This window comes from Nicotiana tomentosiformis, chromosome 6 (genome assembly GCF_000390325.3).
Source record: "Nicotiana tomentosiformis chromosome 6, ASM39032v3, whole genome shotgun sequence".
Taxonomy (NCBI): Eukaryota; Viridiplantae; Streptophyta; class Magnoliopsida; order Solanales; family Solanaceae; genus Nicotiana; species Nicotiana tomentosiformis.
Genome location: NC_090817.1, coordinates 64,491,207 through 64,514,776, shown reverse-complemented (window position 1 = coordinate 64,514,776; position 23,570 = coordinate 64,491,207). Strand labels below are relative to the sequence as shown.

Below are 23,570 nucleotides of genomic sequence, written 5' to 3'. Positions count from 1 at the left end.
TAGCAAACCAACCAGTTCTAAGTAGAAATTTAATCAATTCTAACTGTGAACACCCCTAACATTGGGATTTGCCTTGGAATTGGGACATTTGACCCTTTTCTTTGTCTTTACCGTAGATCTAGGCCCAAATAAATAGTTCACACTACTACCATCGTAAAAGCTTAAGGGATCTTTATACAAATAGCCGATTGATTTTATTGTTAACTTTTTCTAACCGATATACACAAATTACATATTGTTTATACATAGTTATACATGTATTATATGTAGATTATACATATATTATACATTCTCCGGCTAGTTTTAATTTAAATAATTGAGTGAACTGTTATTTAGGTTAATTGTTCAAAGCTTAATGGGGCAGCCTATTTGGATACTCCTATTTAACCTGTCGCGAGTATTTCCAAAAAATATAATTGGAAGGCAGTGTAAGTAACTTCAGACAAAACTGCCTGAATTTTAATTTTTTTGTGTTTTTTTATTTTATTTAAAATAAGTGGTTCTTGAATTTTGATTATGAAAATAAATCAAGCGAGTGTTGTAGAAAAATTGGTAGTTTAAACTTCAGAAAACCCGATAATGAAGGCCAAAATTCGGGTGTCAGTATCAGACGTTTGGCTGTGGCATGCCAAACTTCAGGCGTGATTGTCGAAAAATTGGCCTCAGTAAATCATACTTCATGTGCATATGTTTGAAATTTATGCGCATATGCCAGAAATTTACTTGCACAAGTAATATGTCAAACATCAAGTAAAACTTCGAATATGAATTTTTGCAAACACGGTTGCACATGTCGAAATTTTTTTTTTAAGTGACTAAACTTGCAAAGATTAATAAATCTCGGCTAAATAGGCCTCAAGATGGATGGTCTTGAATTATTGTACGCGCTAGCCCCATGGGCAGAATTTTAAGTTTGACAAGTATTTCCCCTCACTTGCCTCATAGAAATACTTTTAACTTTTGACTTTGAGATTCTGCCCATGGAGTAAGTGGGGGTAAAAAAAATTAAAGGACACCCAAAAAAGTGTCATATTTATGTAATGTTTTGTTAAATGATAAATCGGCTATTTGTGCACTTATCCTAGTAGCATCCTCACATTTGAACCGGAAGAATTAACCTAAATAGCAGCCGACCCAACTGATTAAATAACAAAATATCAGGATAATGTATAATATATGTATAATATGTGTATAACCGTGTATAATCAATGTACAATCTATGTATACTAGTTAGAAAGTAAACTGTGAATCCAGCCGGCTATTTGTGTAAAGATCCTTTTGAACTGCCCACTATCCTCCAGTACTAATTGGGCCCAGAGATGACAATTCCAGTTTCAGCCCAATGAAACACAACCCGTCCAAAACACTAGGGTTTTTGAAGGTTTCGCCCTTTGTATAAAGTGCCAGAGTATCACTATCTTCAAAGCTAGCAACTGGTAGCGACTAACTCGTTCTGCTCGGTGTCCTCGTCGTCGTTGTCGTGGTAAGTCTCAACCCCTGTGTTTAGATCTAAACCCCTTTATCGGTATCAATCATTTGCTAACTTAGGTTCTGCGATATTATGCTTTTGCATATGCAATTTGCTGAATCTTTGAATGATCTCTAATTTTCTCTTTAAGATATACATTTTGACGTAAATGGTTGACTGATTTCTCGTATTCTCTCTAAGATTTTTCTGTGCTTTTGAATACGCACGTTATATGACTTGTGTTGGGCAATGTAGTTTAAGTCATGAAGCATAACAATGTTATTCCGAATGGACACTTCAAGAAGCACTGGCAGAACTATGTGAAGACATGGTTCAATCAGCCAGCACGCAAGACCAGGAGAAGAATTGGTAAATATTTGATAAATTATACTCTACTAATATTGTTTTAACTCAAATAGTTTGCTGACCATCTTCCAATTGCAGCAAGACAAAAGAAGGCTGTCAAGATTTTCCCCAGACCAACTGCTGGAACTCTTCGCCCTATTGTCCATGGTCAGACACTCAAATACAACATGAAAGTTAGGTCTGGTAGAGGATTCTCCCTTGAGGAACTCAAGGTTTGTTAATCGACTTTTTATTGCTTCGTCTTCCTTAAAATTAACTGTGAGATGAGCCTATTCTTTCTGCACATTCAGTGTCAGTTGTTTGATTAATAGCTTTAATCATGCTCTAATAAGAAAGCAATTTGCCTGGGATGGAGTCTATATTTTTTTTGGGGGGGGGGGGGGGACCAATTTATGTCCACCCACTATTAAATTATTTTATTTAAGATTACAAGGGGTATATCAATTGCTTGCTACTAACTAGAATTTTAGCAGTCTGATACACCCCTTTGGTGGTGTCAAGATTGTAGGATTTTCATACTTTCTTCTTTGTGAGCTCATTTACAGTGTATTTTAAAAAGCAAATGAAAACTTAATTATTGGTGAAGCAGTTGGCAAGTTTTTTCGGTGGGCAAGTTTTTTCGGTGCTGATTATTTTTGTCATTCTAATGTTATTTGGGGGTTACACTGACAATTGAGAACGTAATACAGAATTATTTTACTTTGCTGATTCATTCAATTCATGTTTGTCTGATTGTTATGTGAATTGCTTCCAGGCTGCAGGTATCCCTAAGAAACTGGCTCCAACAATTGGTATTGCGGTTGATCATCGTCGCAGGAATCGGTCACTTGAGGGGCTTCAAACTAATGTTCAAAGGTTGAAGACCTACAAGGCCAAATTAGTCGTCTTCCCAAGACGTGCTCGCCAGGTCAAGGTAAGATATGTGGTTTCTGCTAACTGGAAACATAAATGTGTGTATTGCTTCTTCTGAGAGGTGCTTTCTCTCTGTTTGTTTCCTAATTGCTGCAACTCCCTTCAGGCTGGTGATTCTGCCCCCGAGGAATTGGCTACGGCAACTCAAGTCCATGGTGCTTACATGCCTATTGCACGTGAGAAGCCATCAGTTGATCTTGTCAAGGTTACTGAAGAGATGAAGTCGTTCAATGCCTATGGCAAGCTACGTGTGGAGCGGACGAACGAGCGTCACATTGGTGCTAGGATGAAGAGGGCTGCAGAGGCTGAGAAGGAGGAAAAGAAGTAGTGAGGTTTATCTTGGTTGATTTACTTGTCCCATCTTTTTGATTCCTACTTAGTTAATTACAGAATTTGCTTTGAACTTTTTAAATATAGCATTCAATGTCAGCTGAGTGTATCAATTTCAACACTTGTTACTTTGTTGTTGAGATTTTAAGAATGTTTAAAATTATTTTCTTGGTGCTGACCTAATTTGAACAGCAGCATCCTTTGAAAATTTTGGAGTGCAAGGAAGAGTTACCCCTGCCCCCACTGGGTTTATTTAATGGTGAGTGGGAGGAGTGGCGGTAGGTGGTTTGTGTTGATGGCTATATTTTGCTGAATAATGTCCTCGGGCTTGACAGTGAGGTTATCATTTGTAATTTGACCTGATTAATTCGTGAAAGATATGTGATTATTCTGTGAATGTGTAAAGACCGATTACTAGAATGAAGAAACACTGGAAGGTACAAGAGACGATGTTCAAGACCATTAACACCCCAACATTTAAAAGTGCCAAGCTAGTAATAACAAGGACAAAATCTTGATTGATGGGCAAGTTACTTGGTATTTATGCTTGTGGAGTTTAGAAAGGCCAATAGCTGTGGTGCGATATTTTGGTATATAAAATGAGTTTTTGAAGTTATGCGGAAAAATAATTTTTGGAAGTAAAGGTTATGTTTGGACATGCATTTTACCTAGAAAAAAAGTTAAAGCTCTGTGAGTGGAAGAAAAGATTTTCACCCAAAAGTTTGTCCAAACTTAACTTGAAAATCTATTGGGAAAATAACACTATTACATTGCATATTTGCTCTCAAAATAATAATCAATATATATATATATATATATATATATATATATATATGTTATAAATAAAAAATATACAAATTTATACCCTTTTGCGATTATTGAATGTAAATAGTTTTTGTCGCGGGCTTGAAGTGATCTTTGCCTGATATTTTTTTTTTTCTTCAAAAACTGATGACTTTAATGAATAAACAATGTTTTCAAACAACTTTTTTTTTTTTTAAAAGAAAAAAAAATCTATATCCAAATGGAAAATGGAAACTTAATTTGCTGTTGTTTCGTTTCTGCCAGGAGAATAACATTGTTTTTAGAGCCGTAGATTTTGATCCAATATGAACTCGACAATATGGACTTGGATACTGAGTTAACCATAATGCATTTGCTGTTGGGGGCGTCTCGCGTCTGTAGAGTTAAGCCTAGGTTCATTCGAACCCAATAATTAACTCAAATCTTAGCTAGGGTTTAGTTATAGATTCTCAAATTTGTTTTAAAAAAATTAATTTCGGTAAAATTTGATTTGAAGATGAAAATCTGTTTGGATATTGTTTTTCAAACATGTTTCACTTTATTTTTTTGAAAAACATGAAATGTAACTTATACCCATAAGTTCTAAAACTATCAAAAATACCTAATAGTACTAAATAAACAAACTTGTTAATCCTCGATGCCATTCATTATCATTAGCACAAACTATCGTTCCGAACATAGATAAGTTTGGCACAAAATTATTATTTTTATAATAAACTATATAATACACTATCCTAAAACCATAACCTGATATTTTAATATCAACTGCTAATAACACAATTACTAGCCACTATAATTTGTTAAATTGCAATAATATTACAAGATCCACCGGTCCAAAAAAAATTGATAGTAATTAACTGATGGATTAGTTGGGTCATAATAGATGGTGGGTTTTTCTTTATAAAATATAAAAAGTTTGAGTTAATTTTTAAAATTGTTAAAAAATCCAACGGTAATATTTTGGGCCAAAAACAGGTCTAGAACTAGTTTTGGAATTTTGAAATTTTATTTTCAAAATCTGCCAAAACATGAATAAAATCTATAAATAAATATCTTGGCAAAATCTACGGCCAAACAGAGGCTTATATGTGTTCATTAAACAAGTAGAAAAAACTTAAGTTTGAACTCAATAAATCAAATGAGTTACGGTAGAATTTTGAAGTTGAACTCCTAAAGTTAAAATTTTGAAAGTAGCGTGAGAGAAGACAATTAGCGTGGAATGTCATTTACGAAACTTGATTTCCCTATTCTCACAAGAAAAGTCATTTTCTTGATTTCTTTTAAAACACTTGTGTTTTTAGAGAAAACCAACCAAACATGAAAATTATAGAAAATTTCCTCCATACTGAACACACACTCTCAGTGTGAAGAGTTTCATTCATGATAATATGCTATCCAATCAAGATTTTCTTATATTCCTATTAATTCTGTTTTAAAAAAATAAAGAATAACTAACATTTGGAATTGTTCAGTCCTATTATCACTAATTACCAAAAATAAAAAAAGAAGTTCTATTTTGTCTTAGAACATATATTAGCTTATTTGGGTTGTATAAAGTTGTTTTCCTATTTCTTTTATGGCGTATATAAAATTGCAATTCTGTGGAACAGTATTAATTTTGGGTATCGAAATTGCAATTTCTTTTGTCGTTCGAAAACATTTACTCAAGTCCTTAAAGCGTATATTATATTTACGTTACAATGTTTTATTCTATACTTATATATAAGCCACAGTTTGAGGAGCTTGAGGTAAACATGTGTGCTTCAGCTGCTAGCTTAAAAGCAAACCTGCTTAGAAATAGAGGGGGTTTCCGGTATTTCATAAATTATGTGCTTTAAATAATTTGTACCTGATTCTCTTATTGGTGTACGTTCTTTTTGTGGACAAAGCAACCACACTTCGTTGCATACACCATGAACATGTGTAAACAATTTGCTGAACCAGTGGGTCCGCTTTAATTCCCTGTATCATACGTCCAGCTATGTTTTTAAGGCTATTTTGTCCATGTGGGGCCCGTTTTTTAATTTATCATTATACTTCACCATTTTGACACATTCATCTGAGCAATTTCTGTTTAGAGTAAAATGAGCTACTTAGGCTCTTCCTTAAAAGAAACTAAATTAGTCATGATTACTCCATAAAATGTGTAAATTCTAATGGATGGAAAAAGAAATCAAATTCTTTGAGAAGTCTTAATAACTAAGATTAACATTTCAGCAAATAAAATTTATTTCGTCAGCCTCATTATGCAGAAATTTATTGATTAACACCCAAAAAAATTAGTGCAACATCACAACTCCGACGCCAATCTTTTTAGCAGTATTATTATTAAGGGGCCGTCCGTTTAAAATGATTAGGAGAAATCTTTTCAGAATAAAGTTATTCTTAAAATAAGAAAAAATTTGATTGGAAAGATTAGAAAAAATAATTTTCACATAAGTAATGCACTTTTTTTGATTGTATTAGAAAAATATTATTGGATAAACTAATGCAGAGTTTAATTAGTCTGCAATTTTAATTAATATACGTCTTACATTTTGCACAGAATTATATACTTTATCCTTCCTAATTTGTATGACGATATTTGACTGGTTACAACGTTTAAGGAAAAAAAGAAGACCTTTGACAATTGTGGTCTACAATGAGCCAAAAATATTTGTGTCGGCTATAAATCATCTGATCAGGCGTATAATGGACATTCTAAAGTTTAATTATTACTCAATATTGAAAAAAATTAATTGACTAAAAAGAAAAAAGTATCACATAAAATAGGACAGAAGAATATCATTTTAGATGTGATAAAATGTCAAATAAGAATACTAATTTTAGCATTGCAGGATTAAAAAGGACAAACGAATTACTACAAAATCTATATTGTTAGAATACGGGTGTGATGACCCAAAAGGTTATCTTATGTTTTAGAATTCGAATCGGTACTTTTAAGCCTTAAAAATCTTATTTTTACCATCATCGATTTACGTGCGCAGTCCGGACAGGTTTCCGGAAAGCTTTTATGTTGAAAACTAATGAAAATAAGAATTTTTGCCTTAAAAGTTAATTTTAGTTGATTTCGGTCAATATTTTTGGTAAACGGGCCCGGCTCCGTGCTTTGACGGTCTCGGTAGGTCCGTATCGAATTATGGGACCTAGGCGTATGCCCGGAATCGAATTTGGAGGTCCTTAGCTTGAGTTATGAATTTTTGATGAAAATTAAAAGTTTGAAAATTATTTGTTTTTAAGAATTGATTGATATTTGGCATTGTTAGTATCGGGTCCGTATTTTGGTCCCGGTGCCCGGTACAGGTTTATTACGATATTTAAGACATGTTTGTGAAATTTGGTGAGAAACGGAGTTGATTTGACGTGATTCGGACGTCCAGTTGAGAAGTTATGGATTTTAAAGTGTTCTTGAAAATTTCATTTGAATTGGTGCTAAATTTAGAGTTCTAGGTGTTATTTTGGCGATTTGATCGTGCGAGCAAATTCGTATGATGTTTTAAGACTTGTGTACATGTTTGGTTTGGAGCCCCGAGGGCTCGGGTGAGTTTCGGATAGGTCACGGGATGTTTTGGACTTTGAAAATCTAGTTTTTCTACAGAATGTGTGTTCTGGTATGTCCTTCTTCGCATTCGCGAAGGTACTCTTGCGAACGCGAAGAGTAATCAGGTGAGGCTGAGAATCCTTCTTCGCGAACGCGAAGGCGCGGTCACGAACGCGAAGTGATGGGGGATTTACCCTTCGCGAACACGACTTGCTCATCGCGAACGCGAAGCACTTGGGGACCTGGGGGAGGGTTGGTCGTTCTTTCATCGCGAAAGCGAGCAACGTCTCGCGAACACGAAGGCCAGGGGAGCATAACAATCGCGAACGCGAGCAAGGTCTCGCGAATGCGAAGGCTTGGCAGCCAGTACCCTTCGCGAACGCGATACACACTATCGCCTAGTGCATAAAACAGAATCAAACACGGGTTTAAGCCATTTCTTCAATATTTTTCAAGAACCAAACGGGTAGAGGCGATTTTCAAGAGTCATTTTCTTCCCCAAGGTGTTGTTAAGTGATTCTAAACCATTTTCTTTCAATTACCCATTACATTCCTTGAATTATCAACTAAAAATCTAGAGTTTTTATGGTAGAATTAAGGGTTAGGGTAGAAAATAGGAATTTCGGGAATTTGGGGATTTAGACCTCAATTTAAGGTCGGATTCCAAAACTAATTACATATTCGGGCTCGGGGGTGAATGGGTAAAAGGATTTTGGTCTGAACCTCGGGTTTTGACTAAGCAGGTCCGGGGTCGATTTTTCTACTTTTGGAGGAAAATTTGAGAAATTTAATTTATGCAATATAATTGATTCCTTTAGCAATATTTGATATTAATGAGTCATTTTTGAATAGATACGAGTGATTTAGAGGTGAATTCCAAAGGAAAGGCTGTGATTGAGGATTAAGTGGCCTTCGGAGCGAGGTAAGTGTTGTGTCTAATCCTGACTTGAGGGAATTAGGAACCTTAGATTAATTGCTAAGTGAAATTTATGTGAGCGACGTATATGTGAGGTGACGAATACCTATGCGCCGCCAATTTACCTGTTTTTTCATGTTTCTCTATTTTTTTGACATTGTCTCATTCCTATGCCAAATTGCTACGTGTTATACTAATGTTATCCAAATTATCGTTCTTATTATGTTTATGAATTTTCTGGTGATAATTGAGTTTTTATTTCAAGTTGAGATTGATATTATGGAACCAAATGTTGAAGTACAGTTTGTACTTGTTATTCTATCTCCCTGTTGTTATTTATGCATTGCATTATGGTAAGGGAGAGTGTTAATGAACGAAGGGTGATGCCGTGCCATATTGTGAGTGTTAATGCAAGAAGGGTGATGTCGTGCCATATTGTGAGTATTAATGCACGTAGGGTGATGTCGTGCCATATTGTGAGTGTTAATGTACGAAGGGTGATGTCGTGCCATACTGTGAGTGTTAATGCACGAAGGGTGATGTCGTACCATGATATGAGAGTAAAAGCACGAAGGGTGATGCCGTGCCGTTTTTATTAATTTTATGGTGAGATTGAGAGTAAAAGCACGAAGGGTGATGCCGTACATTTTTACTTACTGTATTCACTATTCCTGTTGATTCATGGTATATTGACTGCTCCGGTGATCATTCTGTTGTAGTTCTTTATCTTGTATTCCCCTCAGTATGTTTTTCCCTCCCAACATTTCCTGTTTAGTTCTTCATTCCTGTTATTTGCGTATACACTGTTAAATTGTACATGTTGATTGTAGGTGCCTTGCCTTAGCCTCATCACTACTTCATCGAGGTTAGGCTCAACACTTACCAGTACATGGGGTCGGTTGTACTGATGCTGCACTCTACACTTTCTGTGCAGATTTTGATACCGGCTCTGGTTGATCGAGATTTTGCTATTGGTCCGCTGTCCGGAGACTCAAGGTAGATCTGTCGGTATCCACAGACCTTGAAGTCTCCGTCTATCATTTCTGTTCTACTGTTTCTTTTATTCAGGCAGTTGTATTTTTTTCAGACTATTACTTGTAGTAAATTCTAGAATGCTCGTGAATTGTGACTCCAAATCCGAGAAGTAGTAATTAATACAGTTTTTATGATATTCCGCACTTATTATATTTTATTTTAGTTAATTATTGTTACTTAATGAATGAAAATAAGGAATTAGTTTAATGATTCTCTAACGTTGGCTTGCCTGGAAAGTGAAATGTTAGGCGCCATCACGATCCCGTCGGTGAAAAATTTCGGATCGTGATAACGGGTTAGAGTCGAAATCTTAAAAAGGAAAGGGGAGATCAATATACTTTACAAAAAGGTACTACTAACATTTTTTTTTGAAGATGGAGAAGGGTTGGAGGGGGGAGGGCGTACTACTACTTACATTTATATAAATGAAATTAAGTAAACTAATCAAACGAACATGTTAATAGTACTAGAATGCAAATAGAAACATTATTTTTTAAATAAGAGTAGAAAATAAAATTTACGAGTTGGATGAAATATCCATGAAAGTGCCAAAATATATACTCCATAATAGCATATACATTAATAATTGTTCTTTATATTATAATATAAAAATTGAATTACTATATTTGAATGTATATATATTTTATATTAGTTAAGGAAATAGCAAATTCGATAGTAAATAGCGGGAGAGGTCGATAATAGATAGCTAGAAAAGGAGCTCCATGGGCTCCCTAGAAATTACAAGATATTGGATAGACGGAAAATATTCTAGGTTTGACAAAATCAGTACAAAGAAGGATGCTAAAAAAAAAATTCTTGAATAAGTTATCACAACCTCCACACCTGATCATACCCAATTGAAAAAGATAAAGTTACTGACTAAAAATAATCTAAGAGAGATGCATGTCATAGACTTCAAAGCTATGCTCAAAAGCTGCTCAATGCCCATTACATATAACTTCTAACTTCAGCAGAAATAAAATCTCAAGTTCAAAGGTATGCACTCTATTTTATTGCAAGCTTAAGTTAATTATAACTTTATTATAATATTTATTTGATTAATTGGTCCCAGGGACATGAGACAAAAATATATATGTGAAATAATCTTAGCACAAAAATTTAGAAATCTGATAACATAGAGGCTACCCACCATTTAGGTTGCCCCATACTATTTGATGAATATACTTTAAGGCTCAAAACGCTTATTTTTTTTGAATAATATCAGGATAGTGTTGCCGTTGAGAATTGACGAAGAAATAATTAAACCAAAATATAAATTTAGATACAAATTAATTACTCACATAGCCGTCGGGCCCGGACTTAGCCCGGGCATAACCTGCTAGTAATAGATAGAAGAGGCTTGGAAGCTGTTTACTCGAAAAATCGGAAAACGTTAAATTTGTGTATGGTTCTAAGGATATGTGATACAATTTGATACAAATCGTACAGGGAAATAGAAATATTTGTGTTCTTGCCTATGAGAATGGGAATAGTGAGCAAAAGAATGAATAAGGTAAAATAAAACAAGCATGAAGAGATATCTTTCAATATGAGAAGTAATCTTTTGTTACAATGTATTTTTCTCTTGTCCCTGCTTACAAGGATCCCCCCTTTATAATAGAGGGATCCTACTTCATTTATAATAAAATAAAGCATATAGTGGAGGACCCATGATGATTTGTTTCTTCCTCGATTCCTGCAAAGATTCTCTCTCTTAGTGCGGTTGTAACGACTCTTGTCTGTGAGCTCGACACTGGCTCGGGCTCGTTATTGGGTCGAATCCTCAGTTTTGGCTTGAGTTCGACCTCCGCGGTGGGCGTAGCGCATTTCTGACCTTGAAGCAATGCCTTACGGACCGATTCGGTCACGGGCTCGATAAAAGTATCGAGCCGACTCCTCGATCAGCTTTCGGACTCGAGGCTCGTTTGTACTGCCTTCGGAACTCATCCCAAAATCCCACTCTGATTGCTTACCATTCGAACTCGATCGAACGTAGGAAGACCGAAATCTATTTTGACCGTATACAGAAGCAGCTCGGCGTTGTCTTGCCGGCTTGCCGACCAAGGCCTCTTTCTGTCATTTCATGCGTAACTTTTTTAAGTCATTGATCATTTAAATGTTGTTGTGAGCTTTGATTGGTCCAATAAGTTGATAACTACACTAACTATAGTAGAGTTCGACTGCGACGACTTTTTAGCATTTTGAGACAACCGTATAAACTTTTAGTGGGTCCATCTCTCATTAGGATTGCGGCTGACAATTCCATTTCCATAGCTAATTTTATTTTTTTGTATGTAACTTGCCCATTACCATTATCTACTAGAGCAAAATTTAAAATGTCCCAACCATTGTTATCCTTCATTTGTTCTGCTTTATTTTCACTACATGAAATGATGCATCATACATATAAAAGAGATGATTTTAAACAGTATATATCTATGTCTACTTTTAAAGTTTAGAGCTGTCGTTATCAAACTATTTAAAAATTATCAAGGATTATATTTTTATATCATAAATTGCAATTATATATTATGACAATTGATTTTTATAAATACTCTCTAAGATTAGTGATATATATCATAACTTATAATTATTTTATGTGGTAATTCATTTTTACTTGAAATTGTTTGGCACAAAAGTTATAGTAGATTTAACTTGTGTCAACAAAGACTTTATTTTTCTCAAGAACTAAATCATTTACAGGAAAGGATTTGTCAAATCATCTTCCTGTAATACCTTTTACTATGGTTAACTTGAAAATTTCTATTCTAAAAGCTCTTAATATAGTGGTCGTGTCAAATACTATTTAGTTTAATAAACTACTTGCTAATATTTATGAAGTAGTTAATTTGGTTTAATCAAGTTGAAGAAGAATAATTTGCAAAAGACATATTTTATTTTCCTGGTCATATTCTTTGTTTAGTTTTCTATTACGAAGTTAAATTTTATTTGAAGTTCTTTTTATTTATTCAAAAAAATTTCAAAAAGTTTCTAAAGGTCCGTGAAGAATAAAGAAGGGAGAAAGTAAATAAAGATAGAAATTAATTTTTACTTTACAATTACTAGAAATCAACGTGTATATATTAACTAAGCTTACTTTCTAAATAATTCAAACGTAAATAAAATAAATGGAGCACATAAGGGTATTAAGAGTTCACCGCTTATAACTACGCTCAAGTAAGCAAGATAAAGCTAATGGAGAAAAATAACATTTTAAAATACCAAAGAAATGAGAATCATCCTTGCATATTTGCAAGGTTTATTTTTAAAAAAAATATTCATCGAGCGTCAAATTGAAATAACAAAACTTATTAAAAATATTATAATTAAATTATAGCTATATAAAACAAAAAAAGATAGAACCACGAATGAGTGGGGGTGGGGGATCACAATATTCATTCAAGTATTGTTTTTTTAAGAAAAATTTATTAACAAAATTAAAATTGGATGTCCTTCAAAGAGCTTTGTGTTTATTTTCTCACTTTTGTGCATCTTATCTTTTCTTAATTTTACCTTAATGTTCTAATAAGTTGACAATATAGAAATGCATATTTGCTTCATGATTATTTTTGTACTCTAAGACTAAAAAGAAAAAACTTTGAGCTTTGTTAGTTGAATTTGAAATACACAACTAATTATAATAAATCATAAATTAATGCGCGGGAGTTAAATGAACTTTGATAGAATTCACATTGATAATAAGCACCACAAGTGGTCAATGAAGTGGGTGAGAACCATGAGGTCACAGGTTCAAATTCTGGAGTCAAATGCTAGGTGATTTCTTCCCATCTATACAAGCCTTGGTGAATAGAGTTACCCGGTACATGTTGCTGGTGGGAGTTGACAGGTATCCCGTGGAATTAGTCGAGGTGCGCGCAAGCTGGCTCGGGCACTACGGTTATCAAAAAAAAAAAAGAATTCACATTGATAATCTAGTTATAATAGATAGGAGTATAATATAACATGGTGACACGGCAACAACCTTCTTATGATTGAATTATTCTGACTGACGGTTTTTCTTTTTCTAAATCTCAACTGACGGTTGGTCTTGTTTTTTTTTTGTTTTTCCAACTGAGGGATTTATAAGACGTTTCACTATTATCATGACCAGCGGTTGCTCTTCTTTTAAGAGTTACAATCTCATACAAGATCATTCTCTCTTCTATCTATCTAATATCTAATTTTGCTGCTTTTATGAAAATTGATCCGAAATAACAGCAATTATACGGGTGAAAATGGCGGAGGCCAATGTGGATATTAGATCATTGAGCCAAAACTTCAATGAAACGAGCAAAGCGAGATTGCTGTACAATGGTTCAGAGTATGGATTGGATGTTGAAAATGAAGGATTACGCAATCGAATTAATGAATTTTGCAGTAATGTTAAACAAGGTTTATTCAAGGCAATTGAGATGGGTCGTAAGGATCCTAGGAAAGTCATTTTCGCTGCTAAGATGGGTTCAGCACTTTCCCTCGTTTCGGTTCTCATTTTCTTTAAAGAACCTCTATCCTATATTGGTACATACTCCATTTGGGCCATCCTCACCGTTGTCGTTGTATTCGAGTTCAGCATAGGTATGTTAAAATTTTGTGAATATTCAAATTATTATTATTATTTTAATGGAATGGGCTTGAATAGTGCAGATTGCTTTTGATTGAATTCAGCATAGGTATGTTAAATGCCGTCGTGTTCAAGTAATTTAATATTGGACTGAAATGAGCACAAATAGAACTAAATGATTAGATGATGATTCATATGGCCAACCCTAACAACTTCGGATTCAGGTCCACTTAAATATGGTTGTGTTTCATTATTTAGTTATTGGTATGAAATGAGCATGAGTAGAACAGAATGGTTTTATGTCGATTTAGCATAGGCATGTTATATGTTGTCGTATTCAAATTATTTAGTGTTGGAATGAAATTGGTCCCGATAGAGTGGAATACACACATATAATTCAAAGTGTTTTGGGATTGAGACAAAATTGATGTGGCCCTTTAACTGTTCATTGTTCTTTTACATTTGGACAAGGTGAGTTGCTCTGATGGTAAGCACCCTCCACTTCCAACTAAGAGGTTGTGAGTTCGAGTCACCCCAAGAGCAAGGTGGAGAGTTCTTGGAGGGAAGGATGCCGAGTGTCTATTGGAAACAGCCTCTCTACCCCAGGGTAGGGGTAAGGTCTGCGTACACACTACCCTCCTCAGACCCCACTAGTGGATTATACTGGGTTGTTGTTGTTGTTGTTGTTGTTGTTGTTGTTGTTGTTGTTCTTTTACATTTATCCATTTTGACAAGTTACAGTTATCCATTTCTTTTGGTGGATATTCCTGCTTGATATCCACAATCTAATTGATATATACAAATGCTAGGTGCGACACTTAACAAAGGATTCAACAGGGCTCTGGGGACATTGTCTGCTGCAGGGCTAGCTTTGGGCATTGCCGAATTATCTGTTATGGCTGAAAAATGGCAGGAGGTTGTGATTGTCATCAGCATTTTTATTGCAGGTCTGGTTTGAATTCTAGTATTTTACATCAAGAATATCCTTCAAGTCTTACTATTGCCTTATTCATGATGTACACATTGGGTACAGTTTCATTTGTGAATGAGCATGAACTTCTTTCATCCCATTTTATCTGCTTCTCCTTACTTGCAAGACTATTTTAAGGAATAACTAAGCTGTTGAAATGTCAAACTATTCAATAGCAATTTAAGAGAATAGGTCACGGGTTCGAATCGTGGAAACAGCGTCTTGCAGAAATGCAGGGTAAGACTGCATACAATAGACCCTTCTGGTCCGGCCCTTCCCCGCACCTCGCGCATAGCATGCACCGGGCTACCCTTTTTAGATGTCAAAATTTACTGATAGCTGTCTTGTATTTGGGTTAGACTAAAAGATGAGCTCCGACACCTCTTTCCTTTGAAACCCCCATGGCTTTGATCAATTCTATAATTCCGAGTAAATAATTACTTAATTCACACTCTCTCTTAATAGTGGTTCTGACTTCAATAAAGCCCCTCGACATCCAATGATTAGGCTGGTAGATGGAGTCACCAAGGGGGCAAAAATTGGGAAAAAACCATTTTTCCCTTGGGAGGAGGGAAGGGTTGAGGGATAGGGTTTAGAAAAAGTTAACAAATCCCCTAAAATGGAAAAAAAGAGGAAGAAGAAAGGGAAACAGCGGCTTTTTGTGAAACTCTTCCTTTTTAAAATTTAGTATTGTACAAATCTGAAAAGGCTTTGTTTAGATTCTTAATTTTACAGGCTTTTCTCCTGAAAGTGTAATATAGTACTTAGGCTAGAAGGATTGTGGAAATGTTGGTTATTAGGAGGAAAAAACAGCACGAGTAGAAGTAAATAGAGGGACTTCTTGCTGCTGGGAGTCGAAACGTGGAGAGTAGAGTAGAAAGGAAAAGTAAGTAGAGAAGTCTAAGATTCAGATACAATCTTCTATAACCTCTTTTATTAAGACTACATAACGTACCAGAAGCACCAACAAGAATTACCATCTATATCTTTTCTAATGCATAAGCATTATATGGACAATACTAATCAAAGCAGAAAAGAATAAGCAGCTTAAAATGTAAAATTGAAGGAAGGGTTTACCTGGTTGCTACATGGACAAAATCAAGTAAGAGAATTACTGCATAAGTTTGAGACTAATGCGTATCTGATATTATATTCTTTTACCTTTCACTTCCTCTGTAAAGTAACATCTCTCTTCTCCTGTTATCCTTGGTGAAATATGCATGGCTGGGCATCTGACTTGTGTGCAGCTCTAATCTTATTACTTTTCTCTTTTGATTCAGGATTTTGTGCAACTTATTTGAAATTGTATCCTGCAATGAAGCAATATGAATATGGATTTCGAGTGTTCTTGTTGACATATTGTATTGTGTTGGTATCGGGAACTTCACATTTTTTCCAAGCAGCTGTTTCCCGATTGTTGCTAATTGGGGTTGGTGCTGGCGTCTGTTTACTTATAAACGTTGGCCTCTTCCCCATTTGGGCTGGTGAAGATTTGCACAAATTAGTGGTAAAGAATTTTAAGGGTGTTGCTACTTCTTTGGAAGGTGAGGATTTCCTCTATTCTTATCTTCAATTTGTCTTGGAACATGTTCTTTCCAGGCTATGCTGAACTAACACCAGCGACACGTCTTGTTAGGTTGTGTCAATGGCTATCTGCAATGTCTTGAATATGATAGGATACCATCAAAAATTCTTCTTTACCAGGCCTCTGATGATCCTGTGTATAGTGGATATAGGGCCGCTATGGAGTCCACAAGCCAAGAGGATTCTCTGGTACACTATTCTTCATAGATACTTTATGGTGAATATAAAACTCATAATGGTTCTTTTGAATTATTTTAGGATGGTTTTGGGGGTTGAATTGGACATTCATTTGGGACATATAGATATTGCGCAATTTTCTCTTATTACTAACTTTTAATATTCCTGGTGCAGCTAGGTTTTGCTGTGTGGGAACCCCCTCATGGCCGTTACAGGATGTTCAATTATCCGTGGGCTGAATATGTTAAAGTCAGTGGTGCATTGAGGCATTGCGCTTTCATGGTCATGGCTATGCATAGCTGTATTCTTTCGGAAATACAGGTAAAGCTTCAATCTTCAAACTCCTGCATCAAACTCTCATCCTATTTTATTGCAGATGCTTTTAAAATCATGGACTTGTTGGAACTAGGTGATTCCTTATAACTATTGTCTTACCTTCTCCAAGAAATGAAGTAAAGATCTTATTGAAGTAATTGGATATGATTTACCGAATGGATATAAATTACAACCTGCATATTGATATGCATCCCTTTAGCTATGAAGCAGCTTAGGAATTATGAATAGAGAATTTTAGATAATGTGCCAAGTACTCTCCATATCGAGCTTTTGCAACTCATTTTGGGCCAAAAATAAAATGGGCACTGAGAAATGTTTATAGATCTTCTGCAGATTGTTGAAATTCTCATATGTTAACTAACTTATTTTGGGAGTCACCCTTGGACATTTCTAAAGTATCCAGTGTTTTCAGATTTAAATTTTTACAGAGTCATAGATCGACCATACATTTTTGTGCTATAGTGCTGTCCTTTTTACTGCCAATTGGACCTGCACTGTCCAGTTTTTACTTGACTTACCTGTGTTTGGTGGAGATAGTTAGTTAGTATAAATCCTTTATATATGTAATTAACTTATTATAAGTTCAACCAACCAATTTCAAAAATTGTCCATCAAAATCTTTGCATGTAGGCAATAACTGTGTCATTTTCCAATGTTTATTTGATTCTTATTTTTGGAAACAAGTTATCCTAAAGATGTTAAAATGATTTAATATGTTGCTGTATAAAACGTTTTGCATTTTTAGAGTCTATTTGTTTTAGTGGTGGTTTCTAAAGAAGTATTATAAACAAAAACTCCATATGACAGATTCAGTACAAGTACTTTTGGTACTTAAAAATGCTACTGTCATAAGGAAGCTTCCAAGTTTTGCGTTGTTAGACAACCACAAATGATATATTGGCCAAAGATATAAAAGCAAGTATACTTTGAGATTGGATTCATGTATTTTCAACTGGATAGAGCATATGCTTTATATCTTTGTCTATTTCAATATATATTATTCTGAATAAAGTAAATGGAAAAAAAGGCCAGCTTTCTCATTTTTTTTTTGTTAACGAGATGATTATATATATGTATTAGCAACTAAAGTTAAACAGGTGCATTGTTTTCAGGGGGATATGAATTAACCCCTGAGCTGTGATCAAGAGTATTAATATTACAATCCAAAAACTTCCTAGGAAAAACAGTTCCTAAGATGTATGCCCAAAAAGCTTCATTTGCAAATACCGGAGGAACTTTCATAGTTGCTTTACCAAAAAGGTTTTTGTTTGCACCCTCCTTTTCCATCAGATCAGCTACTTTGTTCATCTCCCTATAGCTGTGCTTCACTACCACGTCTCCTAATCTTAGGATGATTGACCTGCATTCAAAAATAATTGAGTCAAAGGCATGATTACCCAAATTAAGCATTCTTATTACCTCTGTTGAATCTGTGTTGATTTCTAGGGGGACGAATCCTCTTAGCTCTGCAATTTGTAATCCCTGCAGCACTGCAAGTAGTTCAGCTTGGGTGTTTGTGGTGTGAGGCAGACTTCCCATAAATCTCAACACCCAGTTGCCGCTGGAGTTTCTGAAAACTCCTTCCACGCCACCCTTCCCAGGATTCCCTAAAGCAGTCCCGTCAGTGTTGAGCTTGTAATGACCTGTTAGCGGGGAAACCCATTTGACCCAGATGGTCTTCTCTTTTGTGGGTGTTTGGCTAACTGAGATAGTGATATACTCAGTTGCCTTAGCCAATACAATAGAAGTAGGGACACGATCATTTTTGTTGTTGAAGAGGTTGTTATTCCTAGTAATCCACATCTGCTAAAAGCTAAAGAAAAAGAGGTCTTCCCAACTAAGAATGTTGTTGAATGGTTTTCTTTCAAGGGTTGACCAAGTGTTAAACCAGGATCTACTTGTAAAGGTAGGGAGCTGACTTTGGGTTATTGTGGTGCTTTGGGAGGTTAGCTGTTGCCAGAATGATTTTGCATTAGGGCAGTTAAAGAAGATGTGGGCAGAGGTCTCAATAGCAGTAGCGCAGAAGCAGCACATTGGGTTACAATAAACCCCAATTTTGTGGAGACATGCCCCTGTGGGAAGCCTTTCATGGTATAAGAGACATATGAATATTTTGATCTTGTTAGGCACCTTCAATTTCCAAATTCACATGTAGCTATTGTTATCCTCTTCCACCTTCTGGGTATTATTAGCAAGGATGCTATAGGCTGATTTAGTGCTGAAGAGGCCATTGCTAGTTTTGCCCCAGATCATTTTGTCCTCCTTTATGGGATTGGATGGAATGAAGGTAGTTGAGAGGTCTCTGATGTTAGGAGGGATGCTCAAGGATATGGAGGAGGTGTTCCAAGCCCCATTATTATAAATGGTAGCTACTTTGGCTGAATGGTCAGTTTGAGTAAGAGGACCCTCAATCATGTTCCTGATTGATGGGTGGTTGGGGATCCAAGAGTCATAAGCTTACTCTGTCACCTTTGTGCACTACCCATTTTATGGCTTTTCTGCAGGTGTCCCAACCTTTTAGAATACACTGCCATGTAGAGAATTTGGCTTTTTTAGGGGGTGGGCCCACTTACAGTGCTTGGCAATCATGGTCTTTGCCCATAGAGAGGAGTTGTTATGAAAGTGTCTCCACGCAAGTCCCGAGTGAATAGCTTTATTCTTAAACACAGCCTTTTGTATTCCCTAACCCTCCCTGGTTTTTAGGCTTGGCAACAGTGTCCCAGCCTACTAAGTGTATTTTTTTTTTGGTTGGGTGTTGTACCCGATATGAAGTTCCTCTGAATTTTATCAATTTCTTTTGTGGTTTTTTAGGGGAGCTTGATAAATTACATGACATGATCAGGGAGGCTTTTGCTAGGGTAGTTCTCCCAGTCATGTTTAGAAAGCTTGTTTTCCTTCCAGCCAGCTTTGAGTGCATGTTGTCAATGACGAATTGGAAGTCACTATTAACTGACCTTTAATGGAAGATGGGGAATTCCGGATATTTGCCAAAGGTAGATGCGGATTGGATGGATAAGATGGCAGAGTTAGCTTCCATATGGTGGAGTTGGCAGTTGGCAGAGAAGAAGACTCTTGACTTTGTGAGGTTAAGTTTTTGGCCCGAAGCCTAATTAAAAGAGTTTAAAGTATTGATGATTGTGAAGCAATTTTTTGGGTCAGCTCTAACAAATAATGTTAGGTCATCAGCAAAGAACATATGAGAGATCTTTGGTCCAGACCTACTGATGCTGATTGGGCACCACTCCTTAGTCTGAACAGCTTTGTCAATTAGCCTAGAAAGTCTTTCCATACATATGATGAACATATAATGGGATAGAGGATCTCCTTGTCTTATGCCTCTTGATGGTTTGAAATGAGGGGTTTGATCCCCATTAACTAGAATTGAGATGGGGGAGGAGCTTACACAGGACAAGATGAGGTTGATAATGTCAGTGGGGAAGTTGAAATCATGGAGAGTGTCCCTGATAAAAGGACCACTCAATCCTATCAAAAGCCTTTTTCAGGTCAATCTTTAGGATCATGTGAGGTTTCTTGCCTCTCATTTTTCAAAGTGGGTGATGTATTCCTGGACAATAATAACATTATCAGAAGCTCTCCTGTTAGACAGGAAACTGGCTTGACTGGGAGAAGATTGCTCTTTTGATCTCACTGTCTCTGAAGGGTAGAGCCAGATTGTTCGTTTGAATTGTGGATAGTATATGATTCTGTGAGTTTGAATTAGAGGTAAGGATGGGAGACTGGGTGTGTGAAGAGATGTAGAGAGCATTGAAGAATCTGATAATGGATTCTTTGATTTCATGGGGCTCATGTTGCCAGTTACCAACCTCATATTTGAGCGAGAGGATCCTATTTCTCCTCCTTCTATTTAGAGTAGAAGTGTGAAAAATCTGGTATTGGCATCACCATCAGAGAGCTAGTTAATTCTGGATTTCAACTTCCAGAAATCCTCTTCATTTTTTAGGATTGAGTCTAATTCCTCGATTAAGGTGTTTTCTAAATTCAGGAGGAATTGACTAAACTGGTAGTTTGGAGATTTTTGGATACCAGCAATCCTGGCCAACGGTCCCTTCTTTTTGTGGAATATGCTGCCAAAGGGGTGTTTGTTCCAATTGGTGACATTAGTTTTGAACCTTTGGGATGAGGGAAGTAAGGTGGAGTTTGGTGGGAAGGAGTCCTGAATGAGGCTAGTGAAAGCAGGGTGATTGCACCACATGAACTCAAATATGAAAGGCCTTGCATTAACATTTCGGGGGCCATTTTTTTAACTTAACTAGAAGGGGGCAGTGATCAGAGTGGGTCCTAGGTAAGTGGGTTACAGATGCTTCAGGAAATTCATTAATCCAGTAGTTATTAGCAAAACACCTATCAATTCTTTCTAGGATTAGGTTTGTCTTATTCCTATATCTCTTGTTTGTCTAGGTGTATTTACTACCTTTGTAGCCCAGGTCCACTAATCTACACTGGTTAATACAGTTCCAGAATAAGTTGCTTCTGCTTGTGTTAATACACTTTTCACCAAACTTGTCTCTTGCTTTTAAAACTTCATTAAAATCCCCACCCACAAACCAACTACCATTTATCTTATTTAAATTATCTATCAGATTTCCCCAAAGTGTTTTCCTATCCTCTAGATAATTACTTGCATAAATAGCGGAGAATAACCAAGGGGGTTAGAGGGTAGTACCTTGACCATTGCATGGATATCTTGAGGGTGTGACTGATACCTCATCCACCCGGAGGATATTTTCTTTCCACATGATGACGATGCTTCCAGAGTGACCCACGATCACTATGGGACTGTTAGCTTCTTGTAGTATGCCATCTTTGTCTCGAGCAGCACCAACATAGCCGGCTTGTGAAATTTGATCATCTTTGAGCAGTGTCTCCTAAACTCCACATTGTTTTCCCCTCTAACATTCCATATAATAAAGTTCATTAGAGGGTTGTGGTTTGTTTGGGGAGCCACTGCCGGTGCCTTTTCCTTCCCCTGGGTAGGCATCATTTCCTTCCTCCTTGCTATTGGTATATGTGATCTCATCACCGGAGTCAATGGTAGCAGTGGTTTCAGCACTCCCTGGCTCTGATGAGAACCCATGCTCAATCCACATCTGGCAAGTGTTTTGGGGCAGAGTAGTATTAGGGTCTCGTTGTAGCTTTCTCGTGTTCATCAAAGTAGTTGCATATCAAATATGATGGTACAACTGATTTTTAGTTATTTTTTCCTGTTTGCACTTCCTCTGTTCCTACTTCTTGAGGCCCATGATTAAGACTTTAGGCTTCATAGTTCCATATTAATTTTCACATTTTTTTCTTATTGTAGGCAGCGTCTGAATTGAGGCAGGTCTTTTGCAAGGAGATCCAGAGAGTTGGGATTGAAGGAGCTAAAATGATACGACATCTCGGAGACAAAGTAGAAAAGATGGAGAAACTTAGCCCCGGGGACCTTCTTGAAGAAGTTCATGAGGCTGCTGAGGATCTACAAATGTTGATTGACCAAAAATCTTATCTTTTGGTTCATGTGGAGAATTGGGAAAATGCAAATCGACCTAAACAGTTTAAAGATCCTGAACATCTTCAGGAACTAAAGGACAACGAACCTAAACGCTTGGCGGTTAACTCCCTTAGTGAAGCAACTCTCAATTTAAGGTCTGCTCATACATTGAAATACCTGGATACTCGGAATCCAAATGCAAGTATGAATATTTCTGCTTCACAATTATATTCCTCTGGGAATGTGTTCAATCAGATGGTGTGGCCTTCACGACTTTCAATTCTTGGAGATGTGATTATAAATGAACGTGAAGTACGTACATATGAAAGTGCAAGTGCATTGTCGTTGGCGACTTTTACTTCCTTGTTAATTGAGTTTGTTGCAAGACTTCAAAATCTTGTAAATGCATTTCAAGAACTTAGTGAGAAGGCAAAATTTAAGGAACCTGTAGATGCAGAGGAGGCAACTAATTTCTAGAGCTGATTGCTTAACTTCTCATGCTTCAAGGATGAAGGATTAAGTCAATTTTTTTCCTAACGCTAGTCATGAAGATGCTATTAGGCAACAACTCACTTAGATAAATATATACTCGGAATGAAAATTTTCTACGAAGCTGAAGGTACGTTTTACCTAGGAGATGATAACAAAGTAGTAAGATATCTATGAGAAGTCAAGGAAATGGATTTTTAGTTCTGCAGCAAGAGGAGGAATTGCAGTGTTTGAGATCACATAAAACTGACTTGCTCAACTGAAAAAATGAATTTGGGTTGATATGATTATAGTTGTAATTCTGTAAGACAGGATTTTGTAACCTCTTTTTCCAGATGGCAAGGGGAAGAGTTGTTTCACAAATATTTTATGTCCAGTTGGGATAATATTTTGTATCTGGTTAAAGCTGTAAGGCTCTAATGGATTTTAGCGAACATTATCTGGAAAATGAAGCGTTGTTATACATGAAATGCAGATATAGTTATTTGTCTTGTAATGGTTTCACATTGAATTGATTATCTGATATTCACCAGATGATTAGCGTCCTTTTTGGAATTGGAACATCTTAGAGATCCTCAGAGTAACATAAG

General features: G+C 36.1%; 2 protein-coding genes across 2 annotated transcripts; both read left to right on the top strand.

The window, feature by feature from the left end:
* Positions 1–1,346: 1,346 nt before the first annotated feature.
* On the top strand, positions 1,347–3,239 carry LOC104111337 (large ribosomal subunit protein eL13z). The gene is made up of 5 exons (XM_009621015.4): positions 1,347–1,483; positions 1,724–1,837; positions 1,913–2,046; positions 2,589–2,747; positions 2,853–3,239. The coding sequence occupies exons 2-5, from the start codon at positions 1,732–1,734 to the stop codon at positions 3,072–3,074; spliced, it is 621 nt and encodes a 206-aa protein (XP_009619310.1). The 5' UTR covers positions 1,347–1,483; positions 1,724–1,731; the 3' UTR covers positions 3,075–3,239.
* Positions 3,240–13,460: 10,221 nt separating this feature from the next.
* Positions 13,461–23,512, top strand: LOC104111338 (aluminum-activated malate transporter 4-like). Its single transcript, XM_009621016.4, has 6 exons — positions 13,461–13,947; positions 14,743–14,880; positions 16,184–16,447; positions 16,540–16,676; positions 16,839–16,985; positions 22,321–23,512. Exons 1-6 carry the CDS (start codon positions 13,608–13,610, stop codon positions 22,966–22,968), a joined length of 1,674 nt encoding a protein of 557 aa, XP_009619311.1. The 5' UTR covers positions 13,461–13,607; the 3' UTR covers positions 22,969–23,512.
* Positions 23,513–23,570: the final 58 nt, after the last annotated feature.